Source organism: Rhagoletis pomonella, unplaced genomic scaffold, assembly GCF_013731165.1.
Source record: "Rhagoletis pomonella isolate Grant_MI unplaced genomic scaffold, Rhpom_1.0 Rhpom_scaffold_00002, whole genome shotgun sequence".
Lineage (NCBI taxonomy): Eukaryota > Metazoa > Arthropoda > Insecta > Diptera > Tephritidae > Rhagoletis > Rhagoletis pomonella.
Window position 1 is genome coordinate 17,707,334 of NW_023458556.1, and position 21,886 is coordinate 17,729,219.

At 36.8% G+C, this 21,886-nt stretch overlaps 3 protein-coding genes across 6 annotated transcripts; 2 read left to right on the top strand and 1 right to left on the bottom strand.

Moving 5' to 3' along the window:
- The first annotated feature begins 5,095 nt into the window (after positions 1 to 5,095).
- Positions 5,096 to 7,213, top strand: LOC118733185 (GPI transamidase component PIG-T-like). The gene is made up of 2 exons (XM_036462473.1): positions 5,096 to 5,387; positions 5,440 to 7,213. The coding sequence occupies exons 1-2, from the start codon at positions 5,213 to 5,215 to the stop codon at positions 7,068 to 7,070; spliced, it is 1,806 nt and encodes a 601-aa protein (XP_036318366.1). The 5' UTR covers positions 5,096 to 5,212; the 3' UTR covers positions 7,071 to 7,213.
- A 1,145-nt stretch (positions 7,214 to 8,358) lies between these two features.
- Positions 8,359 to 12,599, bottom strand: LOC118733186 (basic salivary proline-rich protein 2-like). Of its 2 annotated transcripts, none has more exons than XM_036462475.1 (3): positions 11,651 to 12,599; positions 11,190 to 11,547; positions 8,359 to 11,128 (listed from the first exon to the last, which is right to left on the bottom strand). In XM_036462475.1, exons 1-3 carry the CDS (start codon positions 12,155 to 12,157, stop codon positions 9,708 to 9,710), a joined length of 2,286 nt encoding a protein of 761 aa, XP_036318368.1. In that variant the 5' UTR covers positions 12,158 to 12,599; the 3' UTR covers positions 8,359 to 9,707. The 2 variants fall into 2 exon arrangements, with proteins under 2 accessions (XP_036318368.1, XP_036318367.1); XM_036462474.1 differs by having other exon boundaries at positions 11,190 to 11,571; positions 11,651 to 12,157.
- Positions 12,600 to 13,743: 1,144 nt separating this feature from the next.
- Positions 13,744 to 21,886, top strand: LOC118733188 (CTD nuclear envelope phosphatase 1 homolog). 3 transcript variants are annotated; one of them, XM_036462476.1, is made up of 6 exons: positions 13,744 to 13,924; positions 14,885 to 15,047; positions 15,773 to 16,030; positions 16,102 to 16,284; positions 16,354 to 16,548; positions 20,266 to 21,886. In XM_036462476.1, the coding sequence occupies exons 2-5, from the start codon at positions 14,949 to 14,951 to the stop codon at positions 16,543 to 16,545; spliced, it is 732 nt and encodes a 243-aa protein (XP_036318369.1). In that variant the 5' UTR covers positions 13,744 to 13,924; positions 14,885 to 14,948; the 3' UTR covers positions 16,546 to 16,548; positions 20,266 to 21,886. The 3 variants fall into 3 exon arrangements, with proteins under 3 accessions (XP_036318369.1, XP_036318371.1, XP_036318370.1); XM_036462477.1 differs by lacking the exon at positions 13,744 to 13,924 and adding an exon at positions 13,944 to 14,360; XM_036462478.1 differs by lacking the exon at positions 14,885 to 15,047.

The window sequence follows — 21,886 nt, forward strand, 5'->3', positions numbered from 1 at the left end:
TGTAAAATCGCGTTTAGTTACAAATATTTTTTTATAGTATTATTAAAAGATGCGCTAAGAAGAAATCCACTGAATTCAAAGTGATGCATTTTCACGCATCTAGTGGCAGCTCGCCATTTCGCGCGTCAGCTGTTTATCTTCCCAGGGTTATTTATGTATGGGTTACTTTAATTTACTTATATTTTACTTGTATGTATTTACATACATATAGTAATTTACTCTCATTTATCAAAAATTCCATTAAAGCACATGGCTTGGATGCATTTATCCGCGATGTGCACACTGTAAGCATCAACACAAAATGAGGTTGTTCTTTTTGTTTCGAATGCAATGTTCGCAGACCACGCCACAAACGACGAGCGTTCTCACTGAAAATCAAAAGCTAAAGTTTGACAGTTCATTTATCAAAATGAAAAATTTATAGTTTTATGAAGTTTATCAACAGTTCATAATTTTTGATGAAGATCCCTATTAATTTTTTTATTTTTGGCGCGCATACTCGTGAACCGCCCCACAAACGACGAACATGCACCGCAAGCCAAGCATGCGCTCGCACTTGTTTGTCGTGTGTGGCCACTGTTACCAATAAAACTTAAATATGAGAATAATTCAGAGCTTGGTTTTTTTTTTGCATATGGGTGATTCCAGTCTACCGCGTAAAAAAATTAAAAGTTCTATATCTAACTTATTTATAGGCCGATTTAGCTGCTATTTATAATATATACTGGCTATGTAAGCAGAAACATATTTGCCAAAAATGGTCTCGTTAGGTGGCGCAACAATATTAACAAAACTTTTTCAATGGAAATTTTAGTAACGTAACGCCTGGTAACGTCACGTCAGATAATTCAGCTGATTAAACATAACATACAAGATTTCTACATTTAAAGACCTGGAAAATTAACTTTCAAAATTTCCAATATTACTGCAAAAACTTATATTCAAAGAGTATTGCTCAATTCGCAAAGTTTTGCAATTTTCTAACCCAAGTCAAAATCCACTTCTGTTTTTCGTAACGTCACGCCAGTGCGTATGTTTACTTATCTCTTGGAATCGATACTACCACTAGTTTTAATTTTTATTGAATAAGGGGACATTTAATTGCTGTGAAAATCTAGAAAAATCTTTTTAAAACTTCACTTTTTTTAATTTGTTTTTTACATTTTGTCATACGACCGTCTGGCGTTACGTCCAGTTTGGAGACACCCATATTCATTGTATACTTTGTATTTTCGGCTAAATTACACAAACAGTAAAATTTTATAATAAAAATGTTCTTAAAAAAAAGTGGGAGAATCATTGTCACATGGATTCACAGAAACACTTTTTTTTATTAATACAGTCCACAAGCAAAACAACTTTAACCCGTAACTGGTATCTACTGGAAACATTTACTCAAAGTCAAAGAGTGTAAGTAGTAAGTGAATATAAAAATATTTTCGATAGTCAATAAAAATTTGATTGTTATTATTTTAAATGCATAGGCCCGTAGTCATAGTCAAAATAAAGTCGACTTTAAAGTTAGTTGCAGCTTTTTTGACAGATATCCCATTGAAAATTATGTCAAAAAGCTGCAACTAACTTTAAAGTCGACTTTATTTTGACTATGACTACGGGCCATAGAATTTTTCCACAATTTGTGAATATAATACTAAGGGTATTCATCAAACGTTATAAATGCATTGTAAACCGTATAAACTTATAATTGTGTAAACCTTATAAATGAACTGTCAAAATTTGTATGGAAACTAGTTTACACATTTCTGATAAATTTCGCCAGCGATTTCACTGAATAAACTGAAGCCAATGCAACTCTGTCGCAACACTAGCAATGTTTTCTTAGACAATAATCTGGATCCGCAATGAAATTTTGCACGCAAATTCAACAACAATGATATGATCCTGATAGAGATCTGGTTCAATTATTATCCGTTCTGTTTGTTTTGTTTCACTGATAATTTGGCTGCAAAGTTTGGTAGCCGTGACAAATGAATTCATACATAAACAGACATTCTGCCATTGTTTCTTCTAACTTGGTTCAAATTAATCGCCTTTATGTTGTATGTGCGTAAATATAATTTTTTCCCATTTAGTGAGTTAGTTTCTATAATTTCTTTATCCTCGTGCTAGTAGTATAAAGTTAGTTATACTGAGCTCGATAACCAAAGAAAACACGACTATTGTCGGAAGTATAAACGAAAAGAGTGTGGGTCGTTCATGTAACAGAGTGCGTAAACTTATAAGATTATCTGCTTGATAAAGTTGACAGTTTAGATGAATACCACTACTATTTATTAGCTTTTTTTCAATTTTCGGGACCAACTACGTAACTTGAAGCATCGATACCAGCTACGGGTTAAAGCAGTTTTTTTTTATAAGTTTACTGGAATAAAACGCTTGAAAAAAGCGTAATGTGATCGAAACGGCACCCTGCTTATAAGCGTTTGAATATAAATATATAATAAATATTAAAAGTAAAGCATTTCTTCTTGGTTTAGTCGTAAAAATTTGCATTTAAATATAATTTTAATAAACATGCGCTCTCAACACTTATAAAAGGTTCATTTGCAAGAATGATAGAATACCGCTGCACCGTGATGTACATGTATGTTTATCGATTGCTGTAACCGGATTGCCATAACCAAACTACTTGCCTACGCATTTAGGTGAACAAACTGTTACACGGAAATTTTAAGCTCGTCGGCGATTTCAAGCATCCGTTGTTGGTTACCCCAGCAACCGAGGCAATCGGAGATCGTCGTGTCACACGTACTTGTTGTCGGCTTGACAAGCGGTCTGTTTGATAGTGGCGCAAAGCGTTGACAAGCATTAGTGTGTTAGTTTGTTGTGATATGTAAAATGAGCAAGTTCGCGGAAGATAAAGATTTTAGTGGCAAGTAGCAAAAAATCGTCATCCGATGAAGACATGTTTACGTCCGCCCACTACGAAATTTTATTGCAAATGGTGTTGACGCTTTATGCTTGAGAGTCGCCGGGCAAGCTTCAAGCACCCGATATTCAACCCGACACTCACACATGTACTCGTTGCTGGGGTAACCAACAACGGATGCTTGAAATCGCCGACGAGCTTTAGATTTGCTTTTTTATTTATTTTTATTTGTACATACATAGAAATCGCGAGATACGATGCTTTATAGCAGGCATGGTTAACACTGCGCTGCACGGCGCAATTGCGCTAACGCCGTAGCCGGAATTACCGCGCCAACACCAATATATGAAAAGCGCTAGCGATTAGTCTGTTCCAATAGCAGTCCGGTTTACAGGATTTAGTCAGAACTTACAGGAAGTCGTTCCTATTGACATAAAACCTGTAAGTGGGAACACATTTGAGAGAGTAACTGAGCAACTGTTCCTAGTCAGAAGTTACAGGATTTAGTCCGGAGATTTTTTTCCTGTAAGTTCATGAAAAGTGTCAAACGATCAGCTGATTTACATGTGCAAACAAACACAGAAAGCGGTGAAAGCAAAGAACCTTATATTTGTTATAAAATGGAAGTAAACAACGAAATATTTAAATATGTATAGATTTTATTAATTATTTAGTGATATTTCAGCCAAATCAGTGTAGTGCCAATGACATGTAAACAAACCGTCTGACTTTTTACAGGAAATAGTGCTTTTTGCGTTCCTATGCACTTCTGCATCTGTTCTCCTTTTACGCTCATTTGAGAGCGTAAAATTGTAGTTTGACAGTTCCACAGGTTTTAGTCCGAAGTTCAAAGGAACAGACTAGATATTAATACAAAGAAACACATGAGAAACACACACAATACGCCTTAATTCTTTGAAAAATTACACGTACTTTGTTTTTGCTTTTGAGTGGTGAGAATGGCAGAAACTTATGTATATTGGCAAATTTAAAGCTTTTACTCGAATATCTCGAAAACTAACGCCATTTCTGAGATATCGTGCGATTTTTTATTAAAAATTTTCGCCTGCGGCGCTTTTCCCATAAAGGCCCGTTTACATAGAACTTTGGCGTTGCGTTGGCGTTGGCGTCGCTTCAACAGCTGACTATGAATACATGAATTCAAATGCAGCCGTCCACATAGCCAAAATTCGACAACGCTCACGCCAACACAAAGCAAAAAGATGGCCAACTCTCAACTTTTCGCGTGCGTCGCTCGTCAGCTGTTGCGAATAAATAAAATTATGTGAAATATTTTTCCTTTTTAATCAAGTGCGGGCAAGAAATATCGTTTTTAATGCAATTATTGATATGAAATATTAATTTATCTGTCGTTAATATGTTAATTTAGTGGCCCAAGGATTCGCCGCCAAGCGTTCATTGTAGCAAGCATACTTTTAACGTGCGTTCTGTCAAACCAACGCCAACGCCAACGCAACGCCAAAGTTGTATGTAAACGGGCCTTAAAAATCAATACTTCGATAAATATTGAAAATTTTTAATAAAAAATCGCACTTTTTGCACTCCGTGACGCTTACTTTTAATTACAGCTAAAATAACTGTAAACCATAAAAGTAGCGCTACCTTGGTATAGCGAAATTTGCTATTATATTTTGGTTAGAATATCTTATTTAGGTGAAAGTAAAAAAAGAAGAAGTGTGTAGTGTAAACTGAGTATAATAGCGCAAATGAAATGTGAAATAAAGTGGCAATACCAGCGATTTGAGGTTATAATAATTTTGGCAGGCGCAATGTTTGTTTACTCTGTTTTATTAACGAAATATATAAAATAAAAGTGAATAAATGATTTGGTTTGCATAAAATTATAACCGTAGACGTTTTAATAGTGTTTTAAAAGTGTAAACTGGTTATTTAGTGGATTTTTGACGTGGTAATTGCTCATAGAAAACAACGAAATTTAACAAAAGTTTTTTGTTTATAACTTTTAAATGGTTAATAATATTAACCCTCCCCCCCCAGGTTGTTAATAGGGGGCCGAAACGCGTCGTTTGGTACCCCTCCCGACTTTTCCGGACCTTTTTTAGGGGTTGTTACCCTACACTAGAGAATTATCTTAAAAAATATTTCCCAACGTTTCGATTTCGACAAAAATAACATCGATGCATCGGTAGTTATGCGTTAAAAACATCGATGTTTTTTGCCGGTACATCGATGTATCGTTAGCATTCCTAATCAGCCGGCATTCCAATTGTTTTATATTTTCAAGGATGGATATTCTTGTTTAATTTTACGTGTAGCGCATATGTTAAAAATCTCGTCGAGATGTTGCGAGGCTTCAGTATTATTTACCTTATCCCTCTACTTGCTTCGCCTATTGGAGCCGTGAAAGAGTCTAGTGAATTTCATGAGGAGCTCTATGTACGACCTATGGCAAATGGATATGTAAACACATTTTTTCAGTTCACCACTCGTTGGCATTATGGAGATAGGGAAAATTGTAGGTACATCTTACACCAATCTACAATTTGAAGCTAATTTTTTTCTTTTAGTACACAACACACAGCTTATACCTCGCCCGATTGCTGAAACATTGCTGCTTTACGATGTTAAGGAACTGCATATCGGTCTAACTCAGGGACTTTGGAGGTATGAAACTTTTGGTTTTCCTGTGGTGGACGCTGCACCAGGTGCAGAAATGTGGGCATGGTTTGCGGGAGAAAATCTGACAACAAGCGAAGTGGATGATCAGTGGACAAAGCTGGCCAGCACGTTTTCCGGTATTCTGTGCGCTTCTCTGAATTTCATTGACAAAACCAATAGTGTAGAGCCAAAGTTTAGTTTCCGCCCTCAATTCGTTATCGGCAGAAAGGTAAATATACCACAATATATACGATATGCAAGTTTGCCGCGAGAAATCGTTTGTACCGAGAATCTAACACCGTGGAAAAAATTATTACCTTGTAATAGTAAACAGGGTTTCGCCTCTTTACTCAATTCCGGTTCCGTGCACAATACAAATTATCACTCCTTGGGCATTAAAATGAGAACGATATGTGAATCGTATAATAAAAACTGTATTTTAGAATTCACAGAAACAGCCAATCTGGTATACGACCCGAAACTATTAGGCACGAATGGAGATTTTTCGCTACGACGTCTCTTTGGCCAGGGTTTGAATGGGTACTGTTCACTGTCTAAAAGTAGTAAAATTTATGTAAATCTGGATGATCAACCTTACGATTTAACACCAACCCCAATGCATAATTTGACATCGAAGCGTGGGGGTACCACTACTTCTTATGGAGTTTATGATATTCAACGTCTAGATGCAGATAAACTATTTAATATCGCCTGGATAAGTCGCAAAAGCAATCCAGCTATTCTCATAACTCCTTCACCTCCGATATACGCACATCGCTACATACTTGGACATGGTCAGGAGAGAGGCCAAATAGTGACGCAAGTAACAAATAAGCACTATTCTAAGCTGCCTATCGTGCTGCAAGAAAACATACCATGGTTTGTACCATCCTATATGCACACGCTTAATCTAGTTGTTCAAAAGGAAAACGGTGCGGACTACAGAATACGACCACTTGTAATGCACTACATACCTGGTGTACAGCGAGTGCGTCCCTATCACTTGGAATTGGTTTTTGAAATACCGCCAAGGAGTACAGTGCAAGTTTCTTTTGATTTTGATTATATTTTCCTAAAATGGCTTGAATATCCACCCGATGCGAATCATGGACACTACCTAGGATCGGCAATAATCACTACTCAGCTACCGATTGGTCGCAACTACTCTACCATTCCTGTGGATAAATACCTTTTTGCTGACTCATTCAATGCATCGCGACCGTCATATTTTCTGGAAATTCGCACAGAATCGCTTATATTATCATTACCGACACCCGATTTTAGTATGCCATACAACGTCATTTGTCTAGCTTGTACAGTTGTTGCTTTGGCTTTTGGGCCAATCCATAGCGTTGCTACAAAGCGTATAGTTGTGGAGCATAAAGATGCGCCACCACAGTCACTGATAGGCAAAGTATGGCAGAAGTTATTCAAACGGAAGCAAAAGGAAACGGACAACGGCACTTCACAAATAGAAGAACAAGATGAGATGCTATTTGGACACTCGAATGCTCAAATATTGCATCAAAAATTTGAATGAATGGCGATATACCAGCAAAAAATGCTTACAATAGCCTATGAGGATATAAAACTATTTAGTATCTATGTAAACATCCAAACACCATAATTTAGTTAATCAATCATTTAGTAATAAAGGGGTGTGTATTTATTTGTATTAACTAATAAGTAGTTTTACTTGCTTTGTATGTATGTATGTAAGTATTTTTTAGGGCCAAATCTTGCATCCAATTTCCAACCAACTTCCCCATAAGATTTGCAATTTCAAACGTAGCTCAGAACCCGAACACAATGCAACATGAAATACGAGTTAATCCGCTAGGTGGCCCACGCCATGACGTTGGTGATCTCGTCTGGGTTTTGGCTTATTTTTCAAAACTAAGGTGAAATAATGATGGTTCTTATAAAGAGCCTTTTAACAAAATAATAAATATCTCATTTTAAATGGGTAATGTTACCCAATATTTTAAGTTGGTTTATTAAAACCGGGCGGCCGCTGTGGTGTAGTGGTTAGAAGTGGGCGCTACCATCCATCGGTGCCTGGCTTAGAGTCCAGTTTCCGACCACCACAAAAAAAAATAAAAAAAAGTTCTAATGCGGTCGCCCCTCGGCAAACAATGACAAACCTCCGAGTGTATTCTGCCATAAAACATGAGAAGTATTGTTCGAGTTGCAATCACAACCGCATTGTTGCGCGAATTATTAAAGTATCACCTTCGGTGTGACTTTCTGGCATCGTATTGTAAGTTGGGCAGTTACAACAGTGCAGCAGTAATGCCCCTTTTATTACGTGTTTCCAACAGGCCCACAATCTCCTCTCGGAGTCAGCGTAAGCAGGGATCACACGATGTGTACAGATTTGTCCATTTTAACTGTTACAAAGTGGTGTTGTTTGGAAAGATGTTATTGCCCTGAACGCATTATCGTTAACAATTCCTAGACAATACCACTCTGTGACTGCCAAATGTACCAATCGTGTTATCCCTGCTTAAGACCTATAAAATACTTAAATAATGTAAGCAAGAAAAACTCTTTTTGATTTTGTATAAATGTGACGAATACACATAAACGGTTTTATTAAGATAGTGGTGATATTAAATGTTATAAAAAAAAAAAAAAATTGTTTGCCCGGCGGCTTGTCAACCAAATGTAAACTACAATATCTGATATCTATCAAGACAGGTTCATATTTAACTGTTTTAATAAATGGATACAATTTTCCGTAGTCAATATTAGATGAGGATGCATAATTTTATTTCTTTAGATTAAGATACGTTTGATTAAAACATTATTACATGCTTTTCATTGTATTTCGACTTACGTTTGTTGTAAAATCTTTACACTTAATTTTAATAAAGATATTATAGTATTAGGAATTTCTTTTTTTTTATGTTTGACGCGCGAAACAATAAACATTAGTTTTCGTTTTAACATTTCATAATTTAGCAGATATAAAGTCCTTACCACAATTTTGATGTAACTAACAAAATAAAAAAATTACAGTTAGACAAAAATTTCGCCAAGTCCTCCCTTAAAATGAAAACATTATTTATATTTCGTTACCATAATTCACAAAAGCCCTAACCAACATTTTTTTTTTTATTTTACAGGAGAAGCAAAAACATAAAAAGAGCATCATAAACAGCAAAATTTTTATTGAAGGTGTATTTCAACACATCATAACAAATTCCTTGAAAAAATCATTTTCGAAAAAAGTGTTGGTTAGGAGGGCCTTTATGAATTAGGGTAACGATATGTACATATATATATATTTATAAATAAATAGATATTATTTTCATTAGCATTTTTAGCGGGTTCTAAATCCAGTTGGTTTAACTCCTTTAGGCCTTATCGAAATCTTTTTTTCAAAACACTGATCAACATCAAAATCGCGGTAAGAGCTCGATATACAGGCATAAAATAGTCAATGAGCCTCGACACACTAATCTTTTCACACCGTCTGAAACCGACTTTCCATGTGTGTAAAATGGAAGGGAGCAGTATTTTACCTCAGAAATTTCAGCCGCCGATATATGCGGTATGAACACAGATAGAAAAATCGTACACAACTACATATATACCATATATGTACACAAGTACATAACCGGTTTCATAAATTTTTTGTCATTTCAATGCCCAGCGGAAATTCGGCATTAGTCTGCTTAGACCGTGTGAAAAGACGACTAGTGTGCCGAAACTTAATAAAAGGGTATATTCAAAAAGTTGTCCTACTAATAAAATTAAAATTAATTCGCTGCCAAGGGTGCGATCTTTTAAGTTCGGGAAATGAGCATTTTTCAATTTCGTAGCTTAGTCATTTGCCACAAGTTTAAAAATTGTTTTGGAACCTTTATATCCACATGGACAAATTGAACTTGAATTTCTCCCGATTTACCAAATATTCTAATCATTTCACCATAGCCGTTCTTTTATATTCGAACCATTTTTAACTTGCACCAATTATGTATATTCCTTCTCTCTGCGCTAATGGCTTTTGGCATTGAGTATAAAGTCAATGTGTTTGATCCCAATTGAGCTTACCAACTCATTGCGCTGTAATATTAGCATGGTTATTTATTTATGTAGTCATTGAATGAATTCTGTAGTTAGTCGTAGTTCTGTAGTCGTACATTTCTTTTACTTTATGTATGTACATATATTACTGTGGTGGCTGATTGCCGTAGTATGAATATGCGTTAGTTGGCGGGCCTTGTGGTGCACCTGGCGGCGGCATTTGTCCACCGGTGGGTCGATATCCTTGATAACTCTGCGAGGGTGGATATTGTCCCTGAGGTATAGCACCGTATCCGCCTTGCGGCTGATGATAGCCGTGACCAGGGTATCCTCCGCCAGGTGGTGGTGGCCCGTATGCTTGTGGTGGCGGCGCACCATAAGGTTGTGCAGTTGGTGGCGGTTGATATTGTTGATTGGGCATTGGTGGCGTACCATTTGGCGGTGCTGTGGTATTTGGTGGTCCCGTAGGGGGTCCACTTGGCCCAGGCGGCTGTTGTTGTGTTGGTGCTCCGTATGGCGATGGACCTGCGGAAGGCGTTCCTGCAGAGTAAACAGGTTGTTGTTGTTGTTGGGCTGTAGAGCCATGTGGCTGTGGCGGACCGCCTGAAACTGATGGTTGTTGCGTAGCGTATTGCTGCTGTTGTTGTTGCTGCTGTTGCTGTTGAGTAGGTGGTGCTTGTTGATTGGGCGGACCACTATTGACACCAATATTCCCAGACGATGTCGAAGGAGACGTGGATTGCACACTTACAGGGGGTGCATTTGGTCCATTCGGATTGCCCGCGTTTTGTGCTTGTTGATTTGATGGTGATGGAGGTGTTTGGCCGGGACTTGGTGAAGTACTGTAGCCGCCGCTCGTTCCCTGTGGTGTCTGAGGCTGTTGTGACGTCTGACCTGGATATCCACCTGGTGCACCACTCTGCTGATATGGAGACTGTGGTGGATATGGAGATTGAGCAGGGCTTTGTGGAGGCGGTCCATAACCACCAGGCAAAGCGTTTGACGTTTGGCCATAACTACTAGGCGGAGGAGCACCATAACCACTATAGGCCATTGGTGGAGGGGCGTTACCTCCTCCTTGAGGTGGACCATATTGGTTCGGCGGTGGTGGTGGCCCTTGTCCACCAGTTGGTGGGCCATACATTTGCGAAGGCGGTGGTTGCTGGCCTGGTGGAACTTGTTGATTGGGCGGAGGCGGAGGATAGGCACCTGGTGGACCTTGCTGACCGCCAGCATTGGCATAACCGTGTTGACCGGGGGGACCGGCAACTGTTGAAGATGTCGGAGGCATACCTGCATGATGATAGCCGCCCTGTGCATTTGGCGGTGGCGGTCCATAACCTTGAGTGGGTGGTCCGTAGGCATAGCCACTTTGTGGTTGGTACGATGGTTGGCTTTGTGGAGGATATCCAGGGTAATGACCGTGTTGTTGTTGTTGATAACCGCCACGATATTGTGACTGTGGTGGTGGACCTTGTTGTTGCTGCTGGGGTGTTGGAGGTTGTTGCTGTTGTTGTGGTCCTTGGCCAGGCTGCTGCCCAGGTTGAATATTTGAACGTTGTTGATCTAAAAATATTATTCAAGTTAAGAAACTTATTGGTTTTGTTGTTACAGACTTTACGCTTACTTGATCCTACACCTGAGACAGGTGGGGGTTGCTGATTGGTAGATTGAGGTGTCGAAGTGCCACGGTATGCCCCGGCTTGTTGTTGAGATTGCTGCTGTCCAGTTTGTGGAGAATTAATACCTTGTTGAGGTGGACCTTGCTGGGGTTGTTGCGAATTAGGTGGCATACCAGGATGCGATTGCGGAGGTTGATTGCCGTAGGGCATTTGTGCTCCAGATGGAGACTGCACGTTTCCATCGCCATGTGTCATTGGTGGCATACCTCCTATTTGTGGTTGATTTCCCCCAGTTGGAGGTCCACCCTGTTGTGGGGGCTGAGGCCCACCCATCATGCTATGTGGGCCTTGGTGTTGAGCGGCCTGTTGTTGAAGTACGTGTGGATGCTACAGAAGTTCCAACGATTCACATATAGAAAAGTTGGAACAATATAAATATGCATATGTATTTGGAAGTAAAACTTACCGGCAATATTTGGGCAATGTTCATTGTCGGATCAGCAAGTTGCGCCAAATAAACGAGATTTCTATGTAATGCCATGTGATATGTCATGCACTCCTGCGCCTTGCCCATAGTTTGGAAATCTTGAATTGTCTGAATAAGACCACAATTGTCATCAAGTATTTTTTGAATTTGTGCTGGACTAGGCGATGGTGGCATTCCACCTCGTTGTGACGATGGCGGAGGGGCAACACCGCCCATCATGCCTCCACTTGTCACAGAGGAGGGTGGTCCAACTGGTCCACCGCCACCTCCAACCATGGAAGGTCCTCGCTGCATTGGGCCCCCTGATCCCATTGGTACCCCGGATGGCCCGCCCATGCCAACGCCACCGACTCCCCCTACACCGGGACCTACACCTGGTTGTTGTTGCTGCTGCATCGACGTTGGCGTTTGCGGCTGCGGCGGTTGCAGCACGCCGCCCGGGGGCGCCGTCTGCTGCGGTGGTTGCGGCGAATAAACTGCAGACATTTTACTGGCTGCAGCCTTCTTCTTCCGCTTGGGAGTTTTCTCCTGTTTTTCCACAATTTTAGCGGTTTTTAATTAACGGGGAGGAAAAAAATGAAGGTTTCGGCTTTTATAGCCGAAGGTAAATTGCGTTTCTTGCAGACAATTTTTTCAGTCAGAACTTTATCGGCCTTGTGTGTTTTAAGTAATTATTTTGCTCTACATATACTTGGTTCGATACTCCGACTTTTCCAATACCAGCCGATATCGGTTAAGTTTTAGTCACTTGGTATGACTCAGTTTAAGAAACTACTTTCACAAATTTAACACTTGTATACATTTATATAATTATTTGAAACGGCTCTAAAATGAAACATCGTGTAAAAAAATTAAATCCACATTTTTCGCAACCAAAATGACGCTTGAGAAAACTAAAATCTCAGTTGACGTTGCCTGCTAGCTGAATTCGCCGGGCGTTACAGAGGTGCATTCAAGGCGTATTTAATAACGCTGTGTTTACATAAGACAATAGTTGTGTTTTCGTATTTTCCAGCAAAAAAACATCCAGTAACTTGCCAGTAACCAAAGAACCATCACGGTACCGCTATTCCTCTCTCAGTGAATTTGACAGAATCGTTGTTTGTATTACGTCACACTTGTGCAACTTATTTACGTTTTTCTTGCAACATTTTTTCTTCTCCCATTCTTGCTCACGTTTTGGCATTTCTCTCTCGCAATTGCACCAGTGTGACGTCACTCAAAAGTATTCTCAAAAATCCTCTCTGATGGGCGCAATCTTGTATTCTATCATTCTTGGTTATCTACGTTCTTTGCCAGTAACCAAATTTCGGAGAGTAAGCCAATATTTACTCTCAATGAGAGAAACCAGCAAGAAGGTGCAAGTTTTATGAACAGCTGATTAATTTATTTTCCGACGCAGTTTTCTAAGAAATATAGTATTTCCCATCTTACTATACATGTAAATACTTTTATTTTGTCAATTGCAACTTTAAAAGAACCACAAACAATTCTTTAGGCAATGTGAATTGCATTAAGCATCTGCCACCAGCTGTTTTTCTCAATAGCGAATAGTTCCTAGTAAAAATTTATCCCGTAAAAATCAAGAGAAACTTACAAGTTCAGCTATCATTTCTGCTCTCTCAATTTCCTCTCTTTTGCTAGTTTCTTGCAAGTTTTTGCGTACGAAAACGCCATCCAATGAAAACCAGTAAAATTAGCACCGGATTTTACTGGATAGTGCGTACGCGAACAGGGCTAATTTGAGACAAGACAACAATAACCAAAGCAAATTTATACAATGTGGTGTTGAAGGCGAATTTAATTGTAAAATCAGCTGATTTCTTCGCTTTACATGTTTTTTGCTTTTACTGATTTGACCGCCCCCCCCCCCCCTCAAAAGCAAAAACAAAATACATGTAAAGCGAAGAAATCAGCTGATTTTTCAACACCAACTTGTATAAATTCGCTTTGTTGTATAGTTTCGCTTTGCTCAAAATGATGTTTGTTGTAATATGAATTCGCCTTGTGATACACCTTGTGGGAAGTTTCCGATGCATCGAAGCAAAACATCGATATTTTCGATGCATCGATGTTTTTTCGACATCTCTAGAGCGTAAAGGTAGTCGAGGCTGAAGCGGTTGATGGAAAATCGAGTTGGGTTTTTTTCTGAAATTAACGTGCAACAGACAATTTATTCTAAATGTTAACAAAAGCTTGTCTAAATCTAACTAAATAAGTGGAAAGCTGGTGGTGTAACTGGATGTAAAATAGGTAAATCGCGGTGATAAAATCGGAAAATCGAAGAAGGCAACAAAGAAATAGGAAAATAGAAACGAGCAAAAAAAAACAACGGCAGATAGATAAAGCGAAAGAAAGAGTTGAAACGAGCGGATTGTTGTAAAGCGAGTGGCGTACCGCAAATTGGGAATGTGCAAATATTTAGGGTTGCCAATGTTTTGATGGTTGTATTTGTTTGCTCAAAACTTTTATTAACTACAGGCCCGAGAATATTCAGAATTAAAAAGTGTTTTGAAGTTTGAATTTTATGCTTGGTGCAGTTTTTTCAACATACATACAAGTTGAGCTGTTCACATGATCAAATTTGCGCTGATCGTTACTATTTTGGCCAAAAGCCAAGAGCGCATTTTCTTTCCATTGCTTTTTACTTTTATTTACATAATTATGACGTTCGCGAAAAACTTTGTCAGTAAGTAAAGGTTTATTAGTATTTATAATTAATTTAACAAAATTTTTTACTTAAAAAATGTAGGATTGTGAAATATACATATTTGTTTAAATTCTGTTCACGTTGGTCGACCATAGTTCGGGCTTGCGCGTCTACTTACATACATATAAAATTCGGAAATTGGGAAGTATCTGAAAGAGATTGGGAAAAAACAAAGCGGAAAAATATAAAAATTATACAAACACTGGTGAAAAGCAAATTTAAATCCGTTTTGTTATTTAATTTTAAGGAAACATCAATTGCATTATTGAGGTAAAAATCACCGTCTTATTTAATACTTCACTCAGAATTCGTCGCAAGAAAAATTGGTGCAGTCGTTTATTGATTTTGTTGTTGCTCGTCTGGAGGCATCATTGCCGCGCTTTTCCGAATAAGTTTTTATAATGGACTCCTATACGAAATATTCCTTCTTACTATATAAGCGAAAAATAAAATGAATGAATTACAATCAATTGAGAAAAATCGCACTACGTTCTTCATTGCAGCTACTATTAACTTTTTGTAAGCGTATGTTATTAATTGGTAAGACGCCCTCGACGTCGTGTGCCAATGTTTTCTTTCGTACAAATGAACTTCAGCGCTCTATCGGTACTTCTGTCAAGAGTGTGGACATGCATCTGTTTTATGTTCAACAGACAAGTTCGCTCGGTAAGTTATTTTTTTAAGGATTTTAAATTAACTTGAATAAATATTAATTTAAGTAGTTACTAAGTCTTTAGCAATACATCAATACATATTGTTACAGGCTATTAGTTTTACACAAAGTTCCTAATTAGGTATATGTATAATTATTTTTAAATTTAATTCATTATAACTACATATATAGATACATGGGAGGTTCATAAAATTAATAAACAGGTATTGTAAAGCCGGCTCATTCACTTGTCTCAGACAGAACATGTAATCGCAACGATTCCTTTTAGGGGTGTTGAGAAGCGCATCATTAGGCCAGTGCATTTTAATAGGTGTTCATTTTTGTATATTTGTAAGGGATTTTATATGACCTACTATTTTAAATAAAGAGATTTTAACAATCAATTTTTTTCCAAAAAATAACCAACTCGCAATGAGATGATAAATTAGTTCCGCCCGGGGATTAGTCAACAATTTTGTCGAATGAGCGCCAGGTGTAACTTTCCACGTACATAAGTATGGGTTTGGTCTAAAATTGGCTTTCCATGTCAATCTCTGTTATGGATAATGAACTATCGAAGTGCTGCATAGTATTTTCCAAACATTTGATTCTATAAGATTCAAAGGGGTTTCATATTAATTTCATTTGTAGTTTTCACATTCCCCATGTCGGAAGCCAACTTTACTGTTATATGTGTTCATCAACTAAAATGTAATACGTTTAAATGCATTTTCCTTAGATTGTACAATATCAGCCAGTCAAATATGAACTATTTCCACTGTCGCCGGTGTCAAGGCATCGGCTTGGAATTGTACAACGGAAAACACTTGTACTGGATTTAGATGAAACACTTATTCACTCACATCATAGCGCTATGTCGCGAAATACCGTCAAGCCGGGCACACCACATGACTTCACGGTCAAAGTAATAATTGATCACCATCCGGTACGTTTCTTCGTTCATAAACGCCCGCATGTGGATTATTTTTTGGATGTGGTAAATACTATTTTAAATAATATGAATTATATTTGAATATTTTCATTTCATCTTTATATTGTTCTCTCTAGGTTTCACAATGGTATGACTTAGTTATATTTACAGCCAGTATGGAAATATATGGAGCAGCGGTTGCTGATAAACTGGACAACGGACGCAACATTTTGCGTCGCCGCTATTACCGTCAGCATTGTACGCCTGATTTTAGCTCTTACACCAAAGATTTATCTGCTATCTGCAGTGATTTGAATAGAGTAAATACATACATGTGTACATATATGTATGTATATGTATTTACTTATCAGTTATTTTTGTTTTCTTAGATTTTCATAATTGACAACTCCCCTGGTGCATACCGTTGTTTTCCCAACAACGCGATACCAATCAAGAGTTGGTTCTCTGACCCAATGGATGTTGCGTTGCTATCACTACTTCCAATGTTGGATGCGTTGAGGTTTACAAAGGACGTGCGTTCGGTTTTGTCAAGAAATTTACATTTGCATCGTTTATGGTAGCAGGTGGGTACAAAAATAAATAAAATTAGATAAGTAAGTACATATCGCTCATTTAGATACTACAAGACTGTCATAACTCAAAAAAATACCAGTAGTTTTAAGGAGACGCGCTTAAAGCTTTCAAATTGCTCACAATGTACAGAAAAAAGAAATGATTATTTTGTTCTTACTACAAAAGATCTTAACACAATACTTCTACACAATATAAAACAAAAAATAAAAAAGGTTTTTTGAGTTAATGACAGCATTTTAGTTAGTGAGCAATATGTATGTACATTAGGGCGGTCCCATGTGGAAAAGTAAGGTCGTAATTTTAAAGCTCTCAGCCACTAGGATTGTACTATACCGAAAAAATATACCACAATTTTGTTATTTTGAAATCAAAAAATATTTGAGAGGTCGACCAAAGCGCTCAAAGTTGTCTTCGTAGAAATGCTATATAATTCTTGGAAATCAATATTTTTCAATCGAAAAGCTCTGTTTCTCTTCAGAAGACTCCCAATAGATAATTATTATTATAATAATACCTAATTGTTTTGTTAACCATTTTTTTCATAGCAATGGCGGGAAAAAATTCCTGAAAATGCAACGGGTGCAAATCGTCGACTGGGTAAAAGATTGTCGTAAGTTAATTTCGGCAGGTTGTGGGAAATCGCGACTGAAGTTTGGAAAGCAATTTCTCAAAAACGCGAAGATAGATTTTCTCCAAAGTCTCTAAAAATGTTACTAGTTCACAAAATTCTTAAATTATTTAATTTTTAACGTTTATTTTTTATTAATTTTGAGTTTATGAAGAATCTTCTCTAGTAAAATTTTGTAGTAAGCGTCATTTGTCCACACATTGTCCACTAAATTAACGACACTTTTTACTCAATATCTCGGAAATTAAACGAGATATCCAAAAATGGAGAACGCCATTTTTAAGATATTGATTAGTTTAATACGACTGTTCCACTAACTAAATTTTTACTAAATTATTCAAAAAATTGTAGTCAATATCTCGGAAACTAAAGGAGATATCTAAAAGCTGATAACACCAATCGAAAGACCTTATTTCAAAACATATAACTGCATCTAGAACTAAAAATAGTCAAAATTGCGCCTACGACAATCTTTTGTTTTTAAAATAAAAAATAGGGGTATATTTTTTCGGCATAGAACAATCCCAGAGGGAGAGACCAATAAATTTCCGACTTTACTTTTTGGGCCACCCTAATCTTAATACATATGATATATGTATGTCTGAATGCGCCATCCTTGACTTTTCAGACGCTCTAAGCAGACTAACACGCAAAAATACCCTAGTCCTTTCAGACCGGTTATTTATTTACGTAAATATACGATATAGAGTTGCGTTAGAAAGATATTTTTCTATGTGTGTGTTTCAGAGCGAACCCAGTAGGCCGTGCAAGTTTTTAATACTTTCCACCATGATAAAAACATATATATGTATATATATTTTTATCATGCTTTCCACCTCACTTTTCATCTGTGAAGCATAAAAACTTCCATGTCTATTCAAACTAACAAAAGCATATATGCTGGCATGAATAACATTAGGAGCACCTAACAAAATGGTCTGGTGGGAAGTCAATACTGCATTTTTCGGTGTCTGAAATTTCTGAGGTAAACTACTGCTCTAGACTAGTATCGAGGCTCAATAGTCAGTAGATAATAGAAATCAAAGTTGCTTTTGAATGAGGTGAAATAGGGCTCTATGTTTGTATCAAGGTACATTGAACAGGTAGTATCAGTAGAGCAGCTGATTTGATTTATTTTCAAATTATTTGGTCTCGAAAATGTCAAATATTTTTAATTTTTTCTAACAAAAATTCTGAATTGTTAAAATCCATTTGCATGTGAAACCTTTTTCCATACAAAAAAAGCGATTGAATAGCAGCTTTTGGAACGTTCGCCCAACTCAGCAGCACAACCGCTGATTACTGGCCCTTGTAAAGGATGGATCAATGCTTCGAGAAGCAAACAAATTTACTAGGAAAGAAAGTTGCAACAATTTTTATTTTTTCCAATTTCAATTTTTTATTTTTTTTATTTTTTATAATTTTTTGTATTTCAGATGGCACTCTTTGATTTAGAAGAAAAAATTCAGAACAGTTTTTGACACTTTCGATACCAGAAGCAACAACAAAATACACGCAAATGTTGTTTTTGCTCTACTGATACTACCTGTTTAATGTGCCTTGGTTTGTATAGAGGGAGCATTTGACAACACGTGCTTTATTAACGCTCGTAGGCCACTAGAGATGAGAAATGTGTGTTACAGTAGCTACACACGACGAGCATATCCGCGCACATGCGCGGCTTGCGGGTCATGCTCGTCGTTTGTAGGGCGGTTTGCGCGCATGCTCGCCAAAAATCAAAAAATTTTGATTTTCAGCGAGCATGCTCGTCGTTTGTAGCGTGGTTTGCGAGCATCGCATTGGAAACAAAAACAACAACCTCATTTTGTGTTGATGCTTGCAGTGTGCACATCGCGGATAAATGCATCCAAGCCATGTGCGTTAATTGAATTTTTGATAAATGAGGCTAAATTACTATATGTATATGTATGTACATACATATAAGTAAAATATAAATAAATTTAAGTAACACATACATAAAAAACCCTAAGTCATAAGTATTTCAATTGCATCATCCGCGTCTTTCCTTTCCATGTTTACGCTTTGAGTACAAAATCACTTATGAGCCGCTCGCCGTTTGTAGCAAACGACAGCCAGCATGTTGGCGCACATGTGCGCGGATATGCTCGTCGTGTGTAGCTACTGTAAATGGGCAGCAATCGAACTCAAAACTAACATTGTTACAACCTAACAACGCGTTGGCTTTCCTCTGCGTTTGATATTAAATGAAAAGCACTCGCGTTTTGATAATTTGATAAATGCAATATACAGGTTTTTATTTAAAGTTGCTTGGGGTGTAGCATACCAGGCCCCTCTACTCTACCTCTAAATTAGTTGAGTTGTATCTGAGACCTCTCAACTATTTATTGCTATTGCCGTTCACAACTGTTTTCAGTTGACTGTAGCCATTGAAAAAGTCGGAAATTCGCTAGAAATTTTATTATTTTCATAATATCATGCTATTTTAATGATATTAAAATAATTAAAAGCAAAAAAAGGAACTCAGACGAATTAAGTTACGTTAAAAAAAAGTCATGAAAATCGGCAAACTTTTCGAGGAGTTTTTAGATTTCGAAAATTGGTATTTCAATTTGATATAATGGTATAGAAGACGGCAGCTGAGGCTGAGTGGTTAGCGCTGCGTACTACCACTCCTTTAGGACCTGGGTTCGATCTCTGATCCGAGCTACATCTAGAATAGAAAAAGTGTATTTCTAACAGCGGTCGCTACTCGGCAGGCAATGGCAAACCTCTTAGTGTATTTCTGCTTTGAGTCTGCAGATCCTTCTCTGTTAACGTCAAACTATTATTATTATTATGGACTTACATATTGAGTCTTATGAATAAAAACTAAGCAATTGCTTTTTCTTAAAACTTCCACTCTATTTATTCAAAAAAAATTAAAGTAAAAGGTCTAAAATTTTTAGAAAAAGCAATTGCTTAGATTTTATTCATAAGGTCCAAAATTTCACAACTTCATAAGGTAATTAAATTTCCTTACGATATATGGCATTCATACATACATTTTCATATGAAAACAGAGTACATATTTTGCTAAAAAAATCCCGTTTATTTACAGTTTTACAGATTAAAAATTTGGTGCTGTGACGCTTAAACGATTTTTTAGTTTGTTTTATATGATAAGCACTATAAATAAATCAAAAGGAAGGCAAATACAAAAAACATATTTTTTGACATACAAAAATATTTTTGACATCTTTTTAATCCTATCAAGGAGAGATAGCTTCCACCCCACGCCGGTTTTCCATATACGCATTTTAAGCGTAATTTAAATGAAATTGCTAATTCAATAAATCCGTGGAGAACTTATTTAATATAATTTGTACATTATATATATACTTAATTTTCTAAAGGATTTTCCAATCTGATGTATGTAAATTATGATAAATATGTGTATGTGTTTTTGATTTAAATATTATTTATTAGTAGAAATAATAAAATATTCAATTAGTTTAAGTATACATATACATACAGTGTTTTTTCATAAGAAGAAAAAAAATTAATGAACGTATTAATATGAACTTTTTGCTTTTGTTGAACGTTATTTGATGATCAAAATGAAAAACTTATGTATGTTATAATTTAGCATTTAACGGCAGCGCAACAGAATCTATTTTAAATGATCAACACAATCTAAAACTAAGCAAATTGAAATATCATAAGGAAAACGAACTAAATCAAAGTCGTGTATGTGTGTGTATTTAGATTCTAAACGTACACAGATGCACAGCAGAAGGTAATAAAAGTATAAATAAGAGCTAATAAGCTGTAAAGAATGAAAAATAAAGAAACCAGCAAAGTATCCTTTTGATAATAGCAGTATTATCGGAGTCTTGCACGGATTGCGCGGTAAAAACCGGTTTTCCTATGGGACAGCCTGGCAGTCTTGTAGGTTTATCCGTGCACCGTGCAAGGGCTTTGCAAGACTGCGAGAATTCCGTTATTATGTTTTCACGGTAAAAAAAGAAACTAAAATAATACCGGCTTTGTCTGGAAAATGGAGCAAATTAAAATAAGAACAAAGTGACTCAGTTATAATTTAGAGTAAACTCTACATATTGCTCATTTACTACAATAGTGTCATAATTCCAGAAAATATAAATTTTGAGTTGAGTATGCAGAAATTACCGCTTCGTCTACTTCGAAGCTGTATAAAAATTTCACAGCTGTTACCAGTATCTCACTTGAACAAAATATGGGTTCATTTTTACTATGGGAGTATACATATCGCTAGCCTCTTGTATTAAAATATGAGTCTTCATAAAGAGTGGACTTAGCAACTTTTCACTCTAAGCTAGCGATATGTAAATTTCGCTTTTGTTGAGTTTGGACATTTTTGAAGTAAATGAGCGATATGTACATACATACATACATACATATGTATGTCGAAAAATTAGAATGACAAAAAAATTAGCTTTTAAGTTTGTAGTAAGTGGAGTAGTGTATAAAACGGAATAGTTGATTAAGACGGCCCTTATATCAAAGACAGTCTGTCGCATAAATGTCTTATAAACATCTAACACAAGTTATGTAGTTTAAAGCATTTTTGTTTGTACATTTTTCCTTGAAATTTATTGCGAAATATGAGTTATGTGGTTTATACTTATCATTTGCCTATACATAATTGTCATTAAGCAACAGATTGTAGAACACTTGCCACCCTAGTAACAAAAAAAAAA

What these genes read in the sequence shown, in the direction of transcription:
- LOC118733185 (XM_036462473.1), top strand. Translation starts at nt 5,213, where the DNA reads ATGTTGCGAGGCTTCAGTATTATTTACCTTATCCCTCTACTTGCTTCG. An exon ending in TTATGGAGATAGGGAAAATT is followed by an intron (nt 5,388 to 5,439) that starts GTAGGTACATCT and finishes TTTTTCTTTTAG; the next exon opens with TACACAACACACAGCTTATA.
- LOC118733186 (XM_036462474.1), bottom strand. Translation starts at nt 12,157, where the DNA reads ATGTCTGCAGTTTATTCGCCGCAACCACCGCAGCAGACGGCGCCCCCG. An exon ending in ACATTGCCCAAATATTGCCG is followed by an intron (nt 11,572 to 11,650) that starts GTAAGTTTTACT and finishes GAACTTCTGTAG; the next exon opens with CATCCACACGTACTTCAACA. An exon ending in TGTCTCAGGTGTAGGATCAA is followed by an intron (nt 11,129 to 11,189) that starts GTAAGCGTAAAG and finishes TAATATTTTTAG; the next exon opens with ATCAACAACGTTCAAATATT.
- LOC118733188 (XM_036462476.1), top strand. Translation starts at nt 14,949, where the DNA reads ATGTTTTCTTTCGTACAAATGAACTTCAGCGCTCTATCGGTACTTCTG. An exon ending in TGGATTATTTTTTGGATGTG is followed by an intron (nt 16,031 to 16,101) that starts GTAAATACTATT and finishes TGTTCTCTCTAG; the next exon opens with GTTTCACAATGGTATGACTT. An exon ending in TCTGCAGTGATTTGAATAGA is followed by an intron (nt 16,285 to 16,353) that starts GTAAATACATAC and finishes TTGTTTTCTTAG; the next exon opens with ATTTTCATAATTGACAACTC.